General features: G+C 48.4%; 1 protein-coding gene across 7 annotated transcripts in view; it reads right to left on the bottom strand.

The window, feature by feature from the left end:
• Positions 1–2,672: 2,672 nt before the first annotated feature.
• The window catches only part of PTPRA (protein tyrosine phosphatase receptor type A), a 159,059-nt gene continuing 140,743 nt past the window's right edge, over positions 2,673–20,988 (bottom strand). For all 7 annotated transcript variants that reach the window (XM_049650052.1, XM_049650046.1, XM_049650048.1 and 4 more), the window contains 8 exons: positions 20,781–20,930; positions 19,525–19,618; positions 19,149–19,225; positions 18,546–18,680; positions 9,900–10,025; positions 9,669–9,820; positions 3,705–3,840; positions 2,673–2,972 (listed from right to left, as the gene is read on the bottom strand). In XM_049650052.1, coding sequence (XP_049506009.1) covers positions 2,898–2,972; positions 3,705–3,840; positions 9,669–9,820; positions 9,900–10,025; positions 18,546–18,680; positions 19,149–19,225; positions 19,525–19,618; positions 20,781–20,930 — 945 coding nt within the window. In that variant the 3' untranslated portion in view covers positions 2,673–2,897. The remainder of the gene's footprint in view (positions 2,973–3,704; positions 3,841–9,668; positions 9,821–9,899; positions 10,026–18,545; positions 18,681–19,148; positions 19,226–19,524; positions 19,619–20,780; positions 20,931–20,988) is intronic.

Below are 20,988 nucleotides of genomic sequence, written 5' to 3'. Positions count from 1 at the left end.
GAGGTGAGAGTGAGTCTATCATAAAGGCAGAAGACTTTAGGCCTGGGGGAAGTGGTGTTTGTTTTTTAAATCTTTAAAATGTTTATTTTTGAGAGAGGGAGAGAGAGTGCACAAGTCAGGGAGGGGCAGCGAGAGGGGAATAGAGGATCCAAATCAGGCTCTGCTGTCAGTATGGAGCCTGATGTAGGTGCTTGGGCCCACGAACCAGGAGATCATAACCTGAGCTGAAGTCAGACGCTTAACTGACTGAGCCACTCAGGCACACCCCCCTCTTTTTTTTAAATCAAAGACTTGTACATTTGGTGGTGGTCAGAGGGGTGTTGAAGGGAACTGAACGCCCAGGAGGGTGCTGACTTGATGAAGTGAGGTCTGAGCACGGTGGGCACTGGATGCCTCGCCCTCCCCCTTCTGAGAAATCTGCACTGGCTCACACTCCCTGGGGCATAGCTAACTAGCTGGGAGATGGGCAATGGATGAAGCAATCACCCTTGCCACACGACTGTGTGGTGTGAGCCCTGATACACTGCTCTTTAGCCTCGACTAGTTCCCGTTGGGTTTATGTCTCTTGCAACCATGCAAGGCCTGCTTGAAGATGTCTGTTAAGCAACCAGTGGTATTTAAAATACTGGCCTAGCCACCAAGCAAATCAGCGTGGACTCCAGCAGAAAGCTGCCAGCCCACACTGGTGAGTTGGTAGAGGTACTCAGTCCTTCTGTAAAAACCCTTGTAAGCACTGGTGTGTAAGCTGCTCAATGCCAGCCCGAGCAACAGGAGGTAGGCAGCCTGGTGGGGGTAGCGAGGCAGCACAGGCATGAGAAGGGCTCTCCTATAAGTTGGCTATGTAGCTTGTTGACCCCAGCCTGCCCTTCTCCATCTGCCAGGAGGTAGCCTGCAAAAAATCAGGGTCTCCTTCCCAAACATGGCACCTCTCCTCAGAAATCCTTCAGATTCTGTCTTTGCTTAACTTACTTACGCTTCTTTGAAAACCACTGAGTTTTAATTTATTGCCCCTTGGAGTTCCTTAGTTCTTACAGAAGGACCGAGTACTTCTGACACATACCTCACAGAGACTTCCAGAGGTTGTCTGTCATGGTGCCCCTGCCTCCTGAGGATATCCTGAATATGTGGTGAACTTGGCTTCCATCTTGGAGCCAACCCATCTGTTCACCTGGGCTCTGAGGCCTTCTGTAATGTGGCTCTGTATGACTTTGCCTCCTTTTGCTCATCCAAATTCCCAGCATCCCTTGGGTAGCTCAAGTCCCATCTCCGCCAAAAAGCACACCAGCAATGACCTGAGTGTGCCTCCACGGCCCAGGATGGAGTGCCACTTCTCACTCCTGACAGCCTGAGTAGCCCAGGGCCTACCCCTGCTTCTTGAAAAAGGCCCCACAGGCCACAAGACTCTCTCAGCCTCGCACTGAGGCTGTCGCAGCTGTGGCAACCAGTTTACGTTCCCATCAGGAGCTGCTCAATGAGAGGCAATGAAGAGACCCACCCTCCCAGCTGTGCCAACCAAAGACTACGTTTCCTAGCAATTCTGTTGTCCTATGGTACAGCCTAGGACTAAGTTTTAGCCAATGGGGTATGAGTGCAAATGGAAAGAAGGCTGTAGGAAGCTTCATGTCCTTAGAAATGAGGTTGCTTGCTCTCCATCTTCTTTCTGCTTCTCCATGGGAAAAGACGGTGATCCAGCTTCAGCCACAAGGACAAGAATAACATCCTAAAGGGACACTGGGACCACAAGATGGGAGGACACTAGGTCTCTGGACTGGGCACACCGTTACATGAGAAATAAATGAAACATCCACCTTATTTAAGACACAAAAGTTAGACGCTTTTGTGTAATACGTCAGGCTTGAAACCAAGTTGGGATCGAAGACTCCCATCACCCTGGTCTCTGGGTCTGAGGCACTTCTCATAAAAAAGTCCAAATATGAAATGAAGTGAAATTTTGTTAAATTAAATGAAAGCTATTTAACCCAGTAAGTGTGGATATAGAGGCTTATCCTGGACAAAGCAACACAATCCAGAGTTTTGTAGCACAATCCAGATTGGCCTTACTTAGCCAGCTACCTCCTCTCTCTTCCATGCCCTGCGCTAGGCAAACCGTGGGGACCCTGGCCATGTTCCTAGGGAGCGAGGCTGGCTGGGATCACCGCACCAAAGACGTGCTGAGAAATGAGACATGGGTCCTGGCAACTAGCCAAGAGCTGGAGAGGCTATGCGGGTCCGAAAGGAGTCGTCGAGAAGACTACGGCTTCTGAGACCAGCTGAGACAGCACACTGAGAGCAGGGCCAGGAGTGGCCTGGGAGAGCCCTGGCCCAGCTGCCCCACCCCAGACAAAGGGAGACGCTTCCTTAGGGAGTCAAAGCTTTTATTACCTGATAATCCCTAGTGTGGTGCCAGAGATACCGCTCTGGTCCCCTTACTCCCCACAGTGGGTTGTGAGTGGTGGGGGAGGGGGTAGAGAGGGGAGGGATTATTTACAGAACAGGGGGGGTGGGGGTAGGCACCAGGACAACCAATTTCCTCAAGAGCTCTGAAAACTTTGTGCTTATTTTCTTAGTTGACACTGAGCTACCTGGAATGAGTTTTGTGTTTCTTCTTCAGGAAAAGATGTCTAAACCAAAGAATAATACAGCCCAACTTCCAGGCAGAGGATTTCACGATATCAATCCAAACATCACACTATTTAATTCCCCAATAAAACATTGGAAAAAGGACTATCAGTGCTAACACATTTACATATAAAATCTCCACCTGATAGGTAATAGAAGCCTATGTACCAATTTCTAAAACAGTTATAAGATATATACACAATTTTGGGTATATTAACAAAACAGAATATTACAAAATATTAAAGGCAATTTTCCTGTCCACCGGGTCTCATCGCCTCTTACTTGAAGTTGGCATAGTCTGAAAATGCGTCAATATATTCCTGCACCACCTTGTAGCAGAACTCATACTGTTCCTGGAGAGCACAAGGAGGGAAAAGCCAGGGTTACTGACAAGAACAAGGTACCTGCAGTTCCTGACAAACCTATTTTACAAAAAATGGAAAAATTAGAGGAAATGAACGTTCTTGGACTTGCACCTGAGCCCTGACCTGCCTGTACTCTCCTTCTGGGTTGAGTACAGCTAATTTCCTCTGGATGGAGGTGAGCTGAGAGGAAGATGTCGTCCTAGGCCTACAGTGGTCAGACGTGAGTGTGCCGGGCTGGCAAACCACGCAAGCAGGGAGACGGCTCTGTGGGGCCCACACCTCACCATGGTTGCCAAGCTGCAGGCGCCCTGGCTCTCAAAGCCTCACCAACTCCCCGAACTCTTAAAATGTATTTTTCTTTCCCCTTCAGACATGTCTCTCGGAGGTTCAGGGACCCTTTTGGATGCTTATCCCCATACTCGGTGGTCACTGGTCACCGAGACGGTCAGGAGCCTGAACCAAAGAAAGGAAGCACTCCTGAGACTTCCCACGCCAGGACCCATGGAGCCCCGTGGGGCACCCAGGCACCCCCTCTAGCCTTCATAGAGCCTGCTTGGTTCTCTTACTGGTGGCAGGGCTGTGCCCCTCTGCTCTCAATGCCCGCAAGGCTCATTCTGTATGGGGCACCTTAGGGAAGGAGGGGCTGCTTGGAAAAGCCTCCCCTTGAGATGGCCCCGACAAAGAAGGGCTGTAGATGGGGCGGTGGTGTGGGCAGCATACCAGTGTCTGGACCATGTGTGGCCTCTGTAGCCGCAGGCTCTTGACGGTCTGGAAGACGTCCAAAATCCCCTCTGCTTTCACCCGTTCCAGGACTGTGCTTAGGGCACAGAAGGTCCCCGTCCGTCCTGCCCCTGCGCTGTAATAGAGCAGATGCACTTACCACATCTGTTACAGCCCACTGTGCTGATAAGGTGAAGACAGTGGCAACGAGCACATAAAGGCCGAGGGAAATGGTGACAGCTCCTGGGAAGGGCTGTCATCTAACGGAGCTGCTGGGGTGGGTTGGGGCAGGAGGCCCATTTGCTCCTCTCCAAGTAAGCCACATGCTCACTCTGCTCGGAGGAGGAAGTGGCACCCCAGCTGTCCTTCCTGCACGGCCCACTTTGCCTGCTGAGGGACTTGCCCACAGGACAGCGAAGAACCTCACACATACCCCCCTCCTACCCAGCACTGAGCCTTCACTGTCTACCTGCAAATGTGCCTGAGTTGCCCTGACCCGCTGCTCACTCATGTTGGGATTCTAGTCTTGTCTTTCCTCTCCTGAGAAACCCTGCCCCTCTGTGCTGGGGTGTGTGTGTTGATTCTTTTCTGTGTCTCTCATTTGCTTCCTAAGTCCCAGGAATCCAGGCTCTGACCATGATATTATCTGCCCTGTTCAATGTCATCAGTTGCTTCAGCAGACCTTTCCTGAGGGCCTGCTGTGTGGCAGGGGCTGTGGAGGGGAGCAGTATCCCCACACAATATGATATGCAGTGTGGGAAGGAAAAAGAGGAACAGGAGTTCTAGGCAGGGTGGTTGGGGAAGGTTCTCTAGTAGGAGGTCACATGAGCAGAGACCTGAAGAAGGCGAGGGCCAAGGCCCAGTAGCTGTCTGGGAGAGGAGTATCTTAGGCACAAGGCAGGATGTCCAGGTGTGGAAGCTGTGTAGCTGGATCTGATGGATGGACGGACGGACAGAAGGAAGAAGCGTGGTCGGGGTGAGGTGAGAGCCCTCAGATCATGTTGGGATTCTAAGTGATGTGGCCTGACTGAAGTTTTAAAAGGGTCTCTCAGGCTGCTGTGTTGAGAACAGGTAGGAAGGTGGGACAGGGAAATCAGCGAGGCCAGTATAAGTACTGGGAAGAAGGGGTGGTGGCTTAGAGAGGTGCTGGTGGAGGGAGTGAGAAATACTTGATTCTGAAACTGCTTTCCATGTAGAGCAAGGTCGAACATGAGATGTGCATGGGTGAGGAAATAAGGAGAACAGTATGGCTCCAAAGCTTCTCATAGGAGTTAGCTGGGGGATGAGATGCCACTTACTGACTTGGGGGAAGGCTGTGCAAATAGAAGGCTTAGAAAAAAAGACCAGAAGTTCTTATCTGAACCCTTTAAACTGAAGATGCCCAAGTGGAAATGTTGAGTAGGTAACTAGACATATAAATCTGGAGTTTAGGGGAGAGGGTGAACCAGTGATGACATGTGGGAGTTGGGATGAAAGCCAGGTGACAAGATGGGCTCACAAGAGGTCCAAGGACGAGGCCCTGGACCATGGATGAGGAGGAATCAGTCAATGAGGACACAAACCAGGAGAGAAGTTATGCTGAAAGCATTCCACAGAGAAGTGAGTGGTCAACTGTGTTTGATGCTGATGAAGGTCAAGGGTAATGAGACAGAATGATCTCTGGACTCAGCAACGTGGACGTCACAGGTAGCCCCCACTGGGGCAGCTGCAATGGAATGTGGAAGGAAAGGGGTTAACTGGAATGGGACAGAGAGAGAGAATGAGGAGAGAGGACCTGGGGCGTTAGTCTGGACAAATCTTTTGAGAAGCTTTACTATTAAGGAAAACAGAGAAACAGAGGGCTACCTGGAAGAAATTAGAGGTAAGAGTTTTGTTTCTTTAAAAAAATTTTTTTTAATGTTTATTTATTTCTGAGACAGAGAAAGAGCATGAGTGGGGGAGGGGCAGAGAGAGAGGGAGGCATAGAATCAGAAGCAGGCTCCAGGCTCTAGGCTGTCAGCACAAAGCCCGACACGGGGCTCGAACTCACAAACCGTGAAATCATGACCTGAGCTGAAGTCGGTCGCTCAACTGAATGAGCCACCCAGGTGCCCTGAGGTAAGAGTTTTTAAAATATTAAGATGGGAGAAATTATAGCACATCTATATGAAGATGATAGTTATCCAGACAGTTATTCAGAGGAAAACCTGATGATGTAGGATACTGAAGTCAAGTCCTGAGGAAACAAAAGCGGATGGAACTGATATCCAAGTGGAGGGTGTGTGTGGCAGACAGGCCTCACCATGGCCCCCACGATCCCCCACGATATCTTCTGTTGTTCATGCCCTCGTGTGACCTCCTCCCCTTGGGTGTGGGCAGGACATGTGCTGTGCTTCTAACCAACAGATTTATAGCAAGCGTGATGGGATGTATATAACTACACGTATATGATGTTACACGGGATCATAATGCCTGTTTTGCAAGGAGACACTCTCTCTTTTGCTGGTTTAGAAGAAGCCAGCCGCCACACTGGGAAGGTCCATGTGGCATGGAATTTCAAACAACAGAGGCCCTCAGTACAGCCGCCTGTAAGGAACTGAATGCTACTAACAACCAGGTGAGCTCAGAAATGGATCCTTCCCAATCGAGCATCAGATGGGACCGCAGCCCCAGCCAAAACCTTGCCTGCAGTCTTGTGAGACCCTGAAGCGCAGGACTCGCCTAAGATGTGCTCAGACTCCTGACCACAGAGACTGTAAGCTAAACGTGTGTTGTTTTAAGGTGCGGAGATTAGCAATAGATGGTTAATGTAATGGGCTACAGAGAGAGCTCAGACAACTCATCCACTGGACAGGAGGGATGCAGGGTCCACAGCACCACGGCAGGTGGATTGGCAGCTGTGGTGGTGGGAGCCTGTGGGAGTTCGGATTGCTTCTCTTTTCTTCGTCAAACAGAAATCACCGTCCTCTCTTAAGCGTGAGGACAGAAGAGGCAGTGGTGGTTTTAGGTTTGAGAGGAGGTGTGAAATAGTCATACAGGACAAAGTCTGGCAAGCTTTTCTATCAAGGGCCAGATAGAATACATCATAGGTTTTGCTGAGAAAAGACAAAATCAAGATGTAACAGCGCAACTCTGACTTCTTATGTGCTGAGCAGCAGTGTGAGGTGAGGAGAGCACCACGTATGGTCTCAACTCTTTTGCTGGAGCACCAGAGCAGCCAGTACAGAAACAAATGGGCACAGCTGTGTTCCAATAAAACCTTATATGGGGGCACTGAAATCTGAATTTCAAGCAATCTTCAGGTCATAAAATAGTCTTCTTTTGAGTAAAAAAAAAATCTTTAAAAAATTTATTCATTTGTTTTTGAGAGAGACAGAGCACGAATGAACGAGGGGCAGAGAGAGAGGGGGAAGGACTGTAGAGCCCCAAGTGGGACTCGAGCTCAGCTGAAGTTGGGGCTTGAACTCACGGACTGTGAGATAGATCATGACCTGAGTCGAAGTCGAATGCTTAACTGACTGAGCCACCCAGGCGCCTCTAGTCTTCTTTTGATTTAAAAACAAAAAAACCAAAAAACCAAAAAAACAACATTTAAAAATGTAAAAACAGTTCTTAGCTTGCAGACCCATATAAAACTAGGTGGCAGGCCAGATATGGCAGTGGGTCCTAGTACGTCCAGCCCTGGTCTAGAAGCGTGGAAGGTGAGGAAGGACAGCAAGGCAGCGCTCAGGGCCCACCATGAGACCAGTGGTCAGGAACATAAAATGAGGCCTGTAACCCAGTGCTTTTCTTCAGCCACACTCAGCTGCACGGTGCAGACGCAGGGTAGCTAGAGAATTTGGAGTTTGCCAAGAGAGGGTGACCAAGGGAGAGAAAAAAGTGTAGGGAAAGAAGTGTTCATCTGGGCAGGCCAAGAAATCCTTTTTCCTTAAAATTTTTATTTATTATTTTCTAATTTAATTTTTAAAGTAATCTCGAAACCCAACATGGGGCTCAAACGCACAACCCTGAGGATCAAGAGCTGCATGTTCCGCCAACCGAGCCAGCCAGGCGCCCCACCACGGAATCCTTTTAATTTTGCCAAAATCCAGTGGATAAAAAGCCATGCTGCACTATTTTCATCCTCATTTCTCAGAATATTACTAGTAAAGTTTAGCATCTTTTCATGTTTACTATCTGTCTGTAGTAGCTGGTGCACTTGGCCACTTCTTCCTTAAGATTTCTTTCTTTTCTTCACTTTTTTCTTTTCCTTTCTTCTCTTTTCTTCTCCCTTTCCTTTACCTCTTTCTTTCTTTCTTTCCTTTCTTCCCTTTCTCCTTCCTTCCTTCCTCCCTCCCTCCCTCCCCTCCTTCCTTCCTTATTTTGAGAGAGAGAGAGCAAGTGGGAGAGGGGCAAAGAGAGAGGGAGAGACAGAATCCCAACCAGGCTCCATAGTGTTAGTGCAGAGCCTGATGTGGGGCTCAAACTCACGATGCATGAGATCATGACCTGAGACAAACTTAATAGTTGGATCCTTAACCAACTCAGCCACCCAGGCGCCCCTTTATTTTTACTTTTTTTTTAAAGTTTATTTTGAGAGAGAGTGTGCACATGAAAATGCAAGGGCAGGAGGGGCAAAGAGAGAGAGAGAATGTGAACGGGGGAGGGGCAGAGAGACAGGGACAGAGAGAATCCCAAGGGACTCAGGGCTCGTTTTCATGATCTCGAGATCATGACCTGAGCTATGCTTATCTGCCTGAGCTGCCTAGGTGTCCCCTTCCTTAAGATATTTTTAAGTGATCTCTACACCCACGTAGTGCTCGAACTCAGGACCCTGAGGTCAAGAGTCTCATGCTCTACCCACGGAATCAGCCAGGTGCCCCCCAACAGAAACCTACGTTCTTTCCCTATCTCTCATTTGCCTTGCTCACAAAACAGTAAGTCTAGAGGATTAACCCATACCCAGTATATAAGCAGACTCATTAATCTTTGCAGCTCTGTAGCATGAGATGCATCAGAGCTTATGGAATCAGTCCCCTATTAATGTTTAGATAATTTACAACCTTCCTGAAGCACATTCACTGGATACATTCCTAGGAGTTCCTTTGCTCATTTTTCTATCTTTAAAACTAATTGGCAGGGATTTATACTCTAGTTTTCCTTCTAAGAGTTTTTTTTTTTCTTCCTAACTATAAAAGCAATACAAACTCATGGTAGATTTTTTTTTAATAAAATGCAATCAAACATGCCCCAAACAATTCACCTTCACCACCCCCGTCTCAAATGAGTCCCCTTACCATCTTCTGTCAGTGACACCAACTACTATCAGTAACCCCGTTTCACACTTGGGATGTATCCTACACCCTGGACTCCTCTTCTCTTTCACAACTATGTTTTTAGTTTTGTTCATTTTTCTTCAAACTGTTTGAAAATAGTTGCCCTTTTCTCTTTTCCTGTGTTTCCTTTTTTTTTATTAAAAACATTTTTTAAATGTTTTTATTTATTTTTGAGACAGAGAGAGACAGAGCATGAGCAGGGGAGGGGAAGAGAGAGAGGGAGACACAGAACCTGAAGCAGGCTCCAGGCTCTGAGTTGTCAGCACAGAGCCTGACATGGGGCTCGAACTTACAGACCATGAGATCATGACCTGAGCTGAAGTCAGATGCTTAACTGACTGAGCCACCCAGGTGCCCCTCTTTTCCTGTGTTTCTTAAGGAGGCCAGACCCTCACCCCCACATTGTCCAACTGGTCTCTCCACTGTCAGTCTCCCCTGTTGCTCTCCTGTATCCCATCACGCTCTCAAATGCTCCCCCTGCCCAATATCTTAATGTCACCGATTCCCTAGCACTTAACTCGAAGTTCAAACACCAAGACGCTCTTATCATCTGGCCCTGTGCTGGTCGTCAAACTTGACTGCCACATGCTCACCGGGATGCTCACGGTCGCCTCCCCTGCCTGCCTCTCGTCACTTTCTCTGCCCCTCAGAGGGCTGGGGAGAGTGGTACCTGCAGTGCACAGTGATGGGGTGGTTCCCTGACTGCTGCTGCTGCTTCTGCACGGCTGCGATGATGCTGATCATGCCCTTTCCGTCGCTGGGGATGCCCACTTCGGGCCAGCCATGGAAGTGGAACTGCCGGATCTGCCGGCTCTTGTTCTCCTTTGGAAGAAGGGGGATCAGAGATGCAGGGCACCGTGGCTCTCCCCATGGGAGGAGGAGCACCCACCGGCCACCTTACCCTGGTGTTGGTAACTAGGAGGTCTCGGACGGTGTAGCTCTCACATTCCTCCTCCTTCTTCAGCTCTACTGTGATGTCTCCATAGGACACTACTCCATCCGAGGGCCAGTACTGGGCACATTTCTCCTGGAGAGACAAATGGGAGAGGTGAGGCCCTTGGGATATGATGTGTGGCAGAGGCAGGGCTGCCTTCTGAGCTGCCTGGTCCCTTCTTAGCCAGCTCTTACTGGACACACTTCATCTCCAAGGTACCAAAACCTCAGTGCCATTACATTACTTAATATCATTCCAATTAACTTCTGATCCTCACTAGGACATCTATAGCTGACCCTTGAACAACACGGGTTTGAGCTGCATGGGCTCATTCATATACAGATTCTTCTGGATAAATACAGTACAGTGCAAATGTATTTTCTCTTCCTTACAATTTCCTTAATGCCATTTTCTTTTCTCTCTAGTTTATTATGAGAATACAGTATAGAATATGTAAAACATACAAAACATGTGCTAATGGTTTATGTTACCGATAAGTCTTCAGGTCAGCAGTAGGCTATTCATTACATTTTTTTGTTTTGTTTTTTTACTTTTTTTTTGAGGGCAAAGGGAGAGGCAGAGGGAATTTTTTTAATGTTTTTATTTTATTTTTGAGACAGAGAGAGAGAGAGCATGAGCAGGGGAGGGGCAGAGGGAGAGGGAGACACAGAATCCGAAGCAGGCTCCAGGCTCTGAGCTGTCAGCACAAAGCCTGACGCGGGACTCAAACTCACGGACTGTGAGATCATAACCTGAGCTGAAGTTGGGACACTTAACCGACTGAGTCACCAGGAGCCCCTATTCATTACATTTTTGATGAGTCAAACGTTATAGGCAGATTTTTTTTTCTCAAAAAAATTTTAAGTTTATTTATTTTGAGAGACAGAGCAGAGGAGGGGCAGAGAGAGAGGGAGAGAGAGAATCCCAGGCAGGTTCTGTGCTGTCAGTGCAGAGTCTGATGTGGGGCCCAAACTCATGAACTGTGAGATCGTGACCCGAGCCAAAGCCAAGAGTCAGACGCTTAATCGACTGAACCACCCAGACGCCCTGGCAGATTTTTCTTTTTTTAATTGAAGTACAGTTGACACACAGTGTTAATTTCAGGTATATAACACAGCAATTTGGCACATCTATACATTATACTGTGCTCACCCAAGCATAGCTACCATGGTAGCTATTACGATACCACTGACTATATTCCATATGCTATAGCTTCCATCCCTGGGATATACACAGATTTTTTATTTTAAATGTTTATTTTTGAGAGAGAGCAAGCGAGCAGAGGAGGGGCAGAGAGAGAGGGAGACACAGAATCCGAAGCAGGCTCCAGGCTCTGAGCTGTCAGCACAGAGCCCAATGCGGGGCTCGAACCCACAGACCGTGAGATCATGACCTGAGCGGAAGTCAGATGCTTAACTGACTGAGCCACCCAGGTGCCCCTACAGATTTCTGACTGCACCAAGTGGGAACAGGGTGCTAGGGGTTGAACAACAACAACCCCCATGTTGTTCACGAGTCAAATGTAAATTTAAAAACTTAATTCCCTTACTGGACATAATCCCTTAACGTTTCGGTGTTACTTACAGTCTAATTTGCAATATATTACAGTATCTCTGAAGAGCTCTGACCATCACCTCAGCTGCATCCAACACTCAATGGCAGGGTGGAGAGAAATGTCTTTGCTCCAATGCCTCCCCATCCCTTGTTCCCTTGGGGTGTTTCCACATCTTACAGATGTTTACATATGTCAGACTGCTAAGCCAGAGAAACTGACCCCAGTGACATTCCCACCCAGCCATGGTGCTTCACACAGCACAGGCCACAGCACCCTTCATCCCCTTCCTCTTTTTTTTTTTTTAATGTGTATTTATTTTAAAGAGAGAGAGACAGAGAGTGAGCAGGGGAAGATAGAGAGAGAGAGGGAGACACAGAATCGGAAGCAGGCTCCAGGCTCTGAGCTGTCAGCACAGAGCCCAACGCGGGCTCATTCATGAGATCATGACCTGAGTGGAAGTCAGATACTCAACCGAGCCACACTGGCACCCCATCATCCCTTCCCTCTTTATCTTGTTTTTGTTCTTTTTTGAGAGAAAGAGACAGACTGGGGGAGAGAGAGGGAGAATCGTAAGCAGGCTCCATGCTCAGCACGAAGCCTGACACGGGGCTTGATCCTACAACCCTTGGACCATGACCTCAACCAGTCGGCTCAACTGACTGAGGCACCCAGGAGCCCCTCTTCTTTATCTTTTGATCCTGCAATGGCACCCGCACTGCTGTCCTTGCTAGTGAGCAGGAGATGGTTTATGGCCTGTCTTGCTGGCATCTGGCTCAATTTCCTCCACAGTTCCTTGTGGGCAGCGACTGCCACTTTTCATCTTTGTCTCCCCGGCACCTTGCACACTGCCTGCATGTGGTAGGCTCTCAGTATCTGGTAAATGAATTTGTTCAATGCTTGCAGAATGAGTCAGGCTATAAATACATAAATAAAACAATATAGTTATACTCTCCATTTCTTCAGAGCATTTCGGTGAAGATCTCGGATACTTCACTACTGGCAATTTTAAAATCCTCAACCACAAATGTATTTTACATTCACTGGGAAAATTATGAGAAGTAGAAAAATAAAAATCACCAATAGTCTCAGTCCAAATAAACTAATCATTCAAGTCCATTTTAGTGACTCTTCTTGCTTTTCGTATGTGTAATCATTCATTACCCACTTTATAAATGATGTTGAGCTCATTCTAAAACACAGAATTATTAAAGTGGTGGATCACAGCAAAGTCATAGACTAGTGCTTTTCCACAATGTGCCCACTGGGGGCCCTGGGGATGCCTTGGGGGTTGGGGCCCTGGGACCTCTTCTCAAGAAGAACAGCTTAAAAAAATTCTAATTAAGGCTCTTAAACAAGAGATTATGTTGGTTTTTAGGGCATTAGTGAGTGGAATGAGTTTTGCTGCCATAGTTCCCTCCCAACACTGCCTTTACACAGCTTACCAGCTACGAGTGAAGACTGGAACTTTAAAACCATTATCAGTGCTAAGATCCAAATGGGCTTGAGAGAAATGAAGTGTATGAGCTAGAATCACAGTATGACTAGAAAAAGAAATAGTACGGACCCACAGTTGATGGCTTTCAGGTATTTGAGACCTTAGTGGTGAGGCACCACGGAGAAGAAAAGGAACAAACTGGAAGGAGGCCTCCAGGGATACAGAGTTAGGGAACGAAGTTTTGAGGGAGAAGGCTCTGGAGTACACAAGAACAGCTCCAGTTTAGAAATCTCCTGGGGTGACTTTTCTCTGGGCCAAAGGAGAGGAACCCCCTTCTTTAAGCAGGCAGAATGGGGACCTGAGGAATCCAGAACAGGGGCCAGCAGCCGTACCTACGGATGCCCAGGGCTACAAAGGCCTTGGGATCCTGCCGACGAGGGAGATGTGAGCTGGAGACCAGGCCTGTGCAGAACACAAAGCAAGGGCAAAGGTGGGACCCCCCCTCGCAGGGATTGGCTGTGACCCATCTCAGAAGCCATGCTCCACTCAGCAGCTAGAGGGCAGAAGGGAACGAGGGAAAATGGAAACTGTATTTAAAATGAGCAAGGGAAACTGTGAGGAAGAACAATGTAATTCAAGTCTTGGGACTGGATATCAGTATGAAAGATTCCTAAATTTTGTATGCGTAGGTAAATTTCCCCTCAAGATCTCAGGAAGCCCCAAATGGACTTTAAGCAGTGGCCACAGTTAGGTTTATGTTTTCAAAATGATCTCCGGCTGCCATGTGAGGTGACTAAAAGTGGGTGGAATGGAAGCAGGTAGACGGGCTGCCAGGCTACTTCAGTGGTGCAGGTGAGGGGACGGTGGTTTCTAGGACGGGTCAGTAGTTACACTAGAGAGAAGCGGATATGGTCAGCACAGGTCAGACCTCACCGGTGTGAGGAGTGAGGAAAGGGGAGCGATGAAGGGAACTCCTAGACTTCTCCCTGAACAACCGGGTGGAAGGCGGCACCACCTACTGAGATGGCAAGACTGGGGTGGACTAGTATGGAGGAAGGAGGAAATCAAGTTTCATCTGGGCCAGGTGGAGTTCGAGATCCTCAAAGGAGAGCCATGTGAAGATATCGGGCGGGTACGTGGATACACAAGTGGGAAGAGGGGGCTGGGTTAGAGACACAGATTTGGGGAACTCTGGCGTATAGACAGCATCTCAAGCCACAGGACTAGATGAAGTCCTCAAAAGATAGTGTGTTAAGACAAACTACAGAGGGTGAAGGCCTGAGTCGAGGACACCTCAATGATTAAAAGGTCATGCAGAGGAGGAGGTGGTCACAAAGAAAATGAAAGGAACTGCCAGGCCAGTGAGGAGGTGATATTATAGAATTCAAAGGAAGAAAGTGTTTTGAGGAGGCGGGAGGCGTTGAGTGTTCAGATGCTGCAATAAAAGGACCAGAGAGACAAGAGAGAAGAAAGGCCTTTGGAAGGGCAAGAAGGCAGTCACCAGTGATCCTGACCGAGAAGGAACAGGATGAGGACAGAAGTAGAAGGGAGGAAGCCAACTCCTCAAAGGAGTTGTGCTGGGAAGGAAGGGGTACAGAGAGACGGGGGGCAGAGGGAAGGAACTGTGGGACAGGAGAGAGATTTTCATCTTGTAAAGACAGGAAGTGCAACAGCGCGAAGGCTGGTTGGTGTAATTGGGTCGGAGAGCGCTGCAGCAACACACTTGAGAAGGCGGGGGGGGGGGGGGGCCGGGCACAGGGGGGGGGGGGGGGGGGGGGGGGGGGGGTGCCCGGCACAGTGGACAGGTGGACAGAGAGGGGCAGGGACCCTCTCCCGCTGCAACAGGAGAGAAGGAGAGAGAATGCCTACAGATCTGAGGAGGCTGGGTGCTTGCAGGAGGGAAGATGAACCTGCTCTTGTCTGATTTCTTAGAGAAAAATGAGCCAGGCTGAGAGATAAGGTGCCATGAAAGTAAGAGACTGGGGGGAATAACAGATGTTAGCAAGGGAAGGATTATAATAATGACAAATCACAAAAACTCTAGAGAGAGTAGGGAGGAAGGTGAGAACATGAGTGGGGAGTCCCAGGCTGAAAAGTGGAGGAGTCGGTGGCTCTGGAAGAGGATTTTAACCACTTCCATTTTGACCTCAGTCTGTACTTTCTGATTAATTTTCTTTCCAGCTTCTCTCTTAACGCAGGCAAAAGATCCGGCAAGCAAAGCATCCAGGGATGGGAACTGAAATTATCCCTGAGGCAATAATGACTGCCATGACTTCAGCAAGACCCCGCATGTCTGACCATGATCAACCTGACCTTTTTGCCCATCTGCACGTACCCACTGAACTTTGTCCCACAGCTTCCTTACATGAACCTAGAAATATTTTCAGCACTTGGAGATAGTCTTTGAGACGTTAGTCTGCTATCGTCCCAGTGTCGGCCTCACTGAAATAAATTCCTTTCTTGTTTCACCTCCACTCGTGTCTCTCGGTCTGTGGATTTTGTCAGTGGTGAGTGGTGAAACTGTCTGTGTCAGAGACGTGGAGCCAGGTGCTCTTATGCCCCCGGGCCCTGGTCACAGCTCTAGAGATTTGGTGGAGAGAAAAACTTAACTGGAGTAAGAGGAGGGAAGTAGTGAGGTTGGCGATCAGCAGATGGTAAGCAGGGCGGGACCCAGGGTTGAGATCTCAAAGGCAGCGCAGATATTGGCAGGGACAAGGCTGTGATTTGACGGGGTGGCTGAGGGAGCCGAGAGGTGGAAAGACCAAGAATAAGTGGCTTGCCCACGTGGATACTTACGCCTTCAAGAGCAGAGGCAGGCATCAGGCATAGGGGCCACTAACGGGCAATAAGGCAGGTGTTAAAATCATCAGTAGCAGAGGATGGGAGATTGGGAATAGATGTGCTCAAGTCCAGCAGCAGAATACTTGGGAACAGGGCTTTAATCTCAGATTTATGTTTTCGGGTTATGGATTCTGGAAAAGATAGCCTAGAGAAGCTACAGCAGAAGCTTCTGTGTCTTTTCTCCTGCTGTCTTTTAACTTCCTCCTCCTGGACAGCAACTAGTCTCTAGCATGGTCCGAGGCTGACAACGGTTATGGGGACACACACTTTATGGCAGGTGCCTAATGCAATCTCATTCTGCCGACACTGGGTAAGGGGCACACAACCTTAGGTTGGGCTGTCCTCATGCAGAAACTGCTGGAACTGCTCTGCCCACTCGGACGAACGGTCCAACTTACAGCTGTTGAGGGCACCCAGGCCTCACAAGCATCTTGGTGGACCCCTCCGGTTAGGATAGAAAGAAAAAGAAAACAGGGAGAAGAGGACTCTGGATTTTAAGTTCTAATTCTTTTGAGATTTTAATGTATATAAAATTTACATTTTGGAATTAAGACTTTTTCCTTGGGAATTTAAAACCAGGCGTGGGCAGTGGTGGTGTCATGTTGTATAAATGTATCAGTTAGGCTTACTGTGTTTGCCTCCCTGGAGGCTACACTTGACAAGACAAACGGGAGATGGAACAGGAAGCGGAATTAGGTCTTAGGGGGGCAGTGAGGCCTTGTAAAGAATGTTATTAATATCCTGTTCTGATTCATTTCAGAAGCTTCTGAGGGCAAGAGCTGCTACCTGTCTCCCTGGCCCTGCAAAGACAGAGGCATAAGGCCGAGTGGTAGGTAAAGGGGAACGGGCCTCAATCAACTGACTAAATCCCTATGTATTCAGTGAGGTATTCACTGGGCCACATTTCCTTCCAGGGCAGTGGATGGAGACAGGATATTGTGCTTGCCATCCCGGCTCTTCTGCCTGCAGTGTGGGCCTGTCCATCATAGATCTGGAGGCAGGGGGCGTGGGGATAACCTCGTGCAGGTCTGTGGTTTACGTGCACCTTCCATCCTAGCTTGTCACAGAGGGCCAGGAGACACACACCTAGTTCCTGATAACACAGCAGCTCACTGCACAACTGCAGAGCCAGGAACTGTGCCCCAAAACTCCACTTCATCAGTATTGTCATTAATGATAGATGAAGACCCATGAAGTATGTCTGTTGATTAGAGACGTGATGGAAACCTGGAAAGAATAGCCAATGTGCTAAATGATTAAGCCTGAAAAAATTCTTGGCGCACAGAACAGCTGGGTGTGCAAATATGTATAAAACTGTATCAAGATTAAAATAAACAAACTGTACAAGTACAGAACGGGGAAGATGTAGCTGGTAACAACTAATGTAGGATGTATTTAGTAATTTTTATTTTCAATTGGTTGCAAATTCAGTGAGTCGTAAGTGGGTGTCATCCTTAATTCTTCACCCTGCCCAGTCCATGCATCTCTTCACTATCTTTTGGGACAGACCCCTTGTCACCATCCCTGAGTCTAGGCCACCAGCAGTACTGCCACGACTTCCTCTCTGCCTTTGGTGTGCTCGTTTCTGATCTGTCCTCACTCAGCCAGAAGGACTTCAAAAAACCCCCACAAATCTGACATTGTCAAGGGCTCTTAAACTGCCCTATAAAGTCTAAACTCTTCACTGTGGCTCAGAAAGATCTTTATCACCAGGCCCTTGCTGGCTTCTCTCAATTCTGATGCCTGTTAAGTCACGCGTCAGGCATAACGAAGCAACCATTTACTGCACTCTAACCACAGCAGAGAGAGTTTTTAAGATCAGAAACACTGTGTGAACACACACTGGGCCACCCAGCAGAGGTGGGGTGGGGGTGCGCAGAGAAAGAGCGATCTCTGAGATTCAAAGTGCTCAGTAGAGGCTGCACGGTGACTCAGGAACAGTGTTAAGAGAGCTCCTACAATGAATGGAGCTGACCTAAGGGGGCTTCTATGGTCCCTTATATTCAGAGTTCCCAAGCAATTCTACCTTTTAAATGACTAGAGGACATTTTTCTTTAAAAGATTTCCTTGTTGGGGCCCCTGGGTGGCTCAGTTGGTTAAGCGACCGACTTCAGCTCAGGTCATGATCTCACGGTTCTTGAGTTTGAGCCCCGCATCGGGCTCTGTGCTGACAGCTCAGAGCCTGGAGCCTGCTTCAGATTCTGTGTCTCCCCCTCTCTCTACCCCTCCCCTGCTCACGCTCTGTATCTCTCTGTCTCTCAATAATAAATAAATGTTAAAGAAAAAAAAATTTAAAAGATTTCCTTGTTAACTGAACATTAACTTATAAATATCCTTCTGTTGTTGCTGTTATTTCTCAAGTTCCACTGTTTCCTTTACTGTGAGGCAACTCATCTTCCCACAGTCCTTTGGTTCATTTTTTTCTGGCCTGGAAGGCACCCTCTTCTTAGGGACACTCAGGAACTCCAAATCAGAGCCTCGGTCTGGCTCTGCATCCCTCATTTCACCAGCTCTGTCCCTGCCTGGTGGTGGGAGGAGGAGGTGTGCACAACGCTAGGCTCGGGGCGAACTGTATTCAGGACAGAAGTAAAAGGGTGGGAACTGTCTGGGGACTCAGATCACACTGCCCTTCCAGTCCTGAGAGAAGCTCCAGACTGCCCACATATCAGCTGCTTGGATATGGCTCTTTGGGCAGTTTATGCCAAACATATCTTCTTAGCTCCCCTCCACCCCTTTTCCTGTGGTCTCTTTCTCCCACAGCCCAGGACCTCTTTGAGCTCACCTGGCCTCTCTCCTCCAGTTCTGTTAGCATCACGATAGAGCAGGATTTCCACTCCCAGATCATCCGCCAGAAGTCCTCAATGGTGTGGAGAAGAGGGCCCTGGCTGGCGATGTAGGAGTCCTTCTGTCGGTAGCCCTATGCAGGCCAGGTCAATGGTAGGAGTAAGGTGGTTTAATCAGGGAGGGGAGAGCAAAGAAGACAGGCCACTAGGATGGGATGGGGCTGCTTGGAGGCAAACTCATCCCAGGCAGAGCTCCCCTTTGGCCAAACCCTGTGTGACACGCTAGTCTCTTTTTAGGAGGGTGAGGGATGGGGGTTTGGAGCTGGGATGAAGAGAACAGATATGGGAAGGACCAGAGGCTTTTAGCCTTTGGTGTGTGCTATGAACTTTCCCTCTAGCTATCACTCTGGTGTGTGCCCTCTGTTTCCTCCCCACCTTCTGCTCTCTGGGGCCTGGAAGACCTAGTGTACAGGTTGGTATGAGTTCTGTATTTGTTGACTGACTCAAAGACAACCCTCCCAAGCACTGGGAGGGTGGCACTGCGAGGCCCAGCTGAGTCTCCATGGAGGGTGGGGAGCTCTGGGGACACAGCCACCACTTACATCAATGAAGGATGCATTCACGTAGTCGGTGTTCTCCTCACCCCTCTTAACTGGAATGATCACCCTGTTGAATTCATCTGCAGGAAGGACAGCAGCTGTGGCTCCCCAACATCACCTCCAGGCTCTCTTTCAATCTCTCCTTCCCACCCATCCCAGCTGGGCAATAACATGCCTGTTCCCAGCGCAGGAGGGAGAAACCCTTTGGCCTTCATGCTTTTTCATTTCCAGAAGCCACTGAAGAACTGAGAGCGACAAGAGGCAGTGCCCTAATTCTTGTCTCCAAGGTGATCATTAATTAGTACCTGAGAAGTGGAAGGGGTGAAGGGGAAGGAGGGAATGGGACACTAAGGCTTTGGGATGGGGAGAGGGCTCTTACATGGAATGATCTGTAAAACCCGGTTCTTCTTCATGTTGGCTGGAAGGTTTCCAGTCCGCATCTTGTCATTCTGGATTTTGATTGATGTTAATTTCTGAATTGGGAAGGAGAGGGGAAACATTACTGCGCCCCATAACTTGGCAAGATGATGCCTTCACTGGACCTGCATCTCTAGGCTACTCTGGCGTCTACTGCTCCTCACTAGAGCCCTGACATCCATTTCCACATTTTCTTGCTGGAACCCAGTTCCTTCTGTCATAAGCTCAGTGAAGAAGCCAAGAACAAGTGTTTGGGAAACACTGCCTTGAGGGCTCCTGTGGACCCTTCTGGGATTCCCTGGGGCTGGAACTTTATGATCCTGGAGCAAGGATCCTAGCTTCATAGGAAGGAGTGTGCCTGCCTTTCCTCTCTCCCCGCTGCTCTGCCAGAGGAAGACTGGACTCTTTAGAAAACTTTATTCAAATGCAAATGTTCCCTTCTCCTGATTCTGAGGCTCCTTCTAGATCCATACTACTCAAAGTGTAGCCCAGAAACCAGCATCAGTCTCACTGTGTTAGAAATGAAAAATCTTAGGCCCTAACTCTATTTCCCCCTGCTGAATCAGAACCTGCACCTTAACAGGATCCCGTGGTAATCTGTGTGTGCCATTATAGTTTGAGAACTGCTTTAAGGGATGTGGTCTTTCCCACTGCAACCCAGAAATCTCTTCTTCTGGGAACACTTGTATTGACAAGGGTGTGACATATTCCTTAGGTGTGCTAAGAACCATTGTCCAATGGCACACAGCAGAGGTCAGCAATCTATGCTCCATGGGCCAAGTTTGATCTGCTGCCTATAAATAAACTTTTATGGAAACACAGCCATGCTCATTTGTTTACATAGCATCTATATGTAGCTTCTTTTATGTTACAGCAACGGTTTTAAGTAGTTGCAACAGAGACCACATGGCTTGCAATGCCTAAAAGATCTACTCTCTGGTCCTTACAGGAAAGGTTTGCTGTTCTTATGCATTATAATCACCTGTGTGTGGGGGTGGGGGGGCAGACTTGGGGACTTAAAAAAAATATTGCCTGTTTTTTCTTTCCTCCTAATACCACCAAGTGATTTTAACATACAGGATGGGTTGAAAGTGACTAGGGTATGAGTAAAGGACCAGAAACCCACATAACCCCTTAACCACCCACATACCTCACAAGGGGATTCCCCAGAGCACGTGAATCCTCCAGTCTGAATGAAGGAGTTCAGCTCCAACTCACCTTAAACTCCTCCTCTAATCCATTGTTGCTGGTCCCTGGGATTTTGTTGTAAATTTTCTGCAGATGTGTTTCTAGAGAGGTCACCTCTAGTTCTGTATCTCCGTACAGATAATGCTCCAGAAGGGCTTGGTATATGAAGACATACTGCATCTGAAATGCCACGATGCCCGAGTTCTCAGTTATACACAACATAGATCACACCCTCCCA

This window comes from Panthera uncia, assembly GCF_023721935.1.
Source record: "Panthera uncia isolate 11264 chromosome A3 unlocalized genomic scaffold, Puncia_PCG_1.0 HiC_scaffold_11, whole genome shotgun sequence".
Lineage (NCBI taxonomy): Eukaryota > Metazoa > Chordata > Mammalia > Carnivora > Felidae > Panthera > Panthera uncia.
The sequence above is the reverse complement of the archived record's forward strand: the minus strand, read 5'-3'. Positions and strand labels throughout refer to the sequence as shown.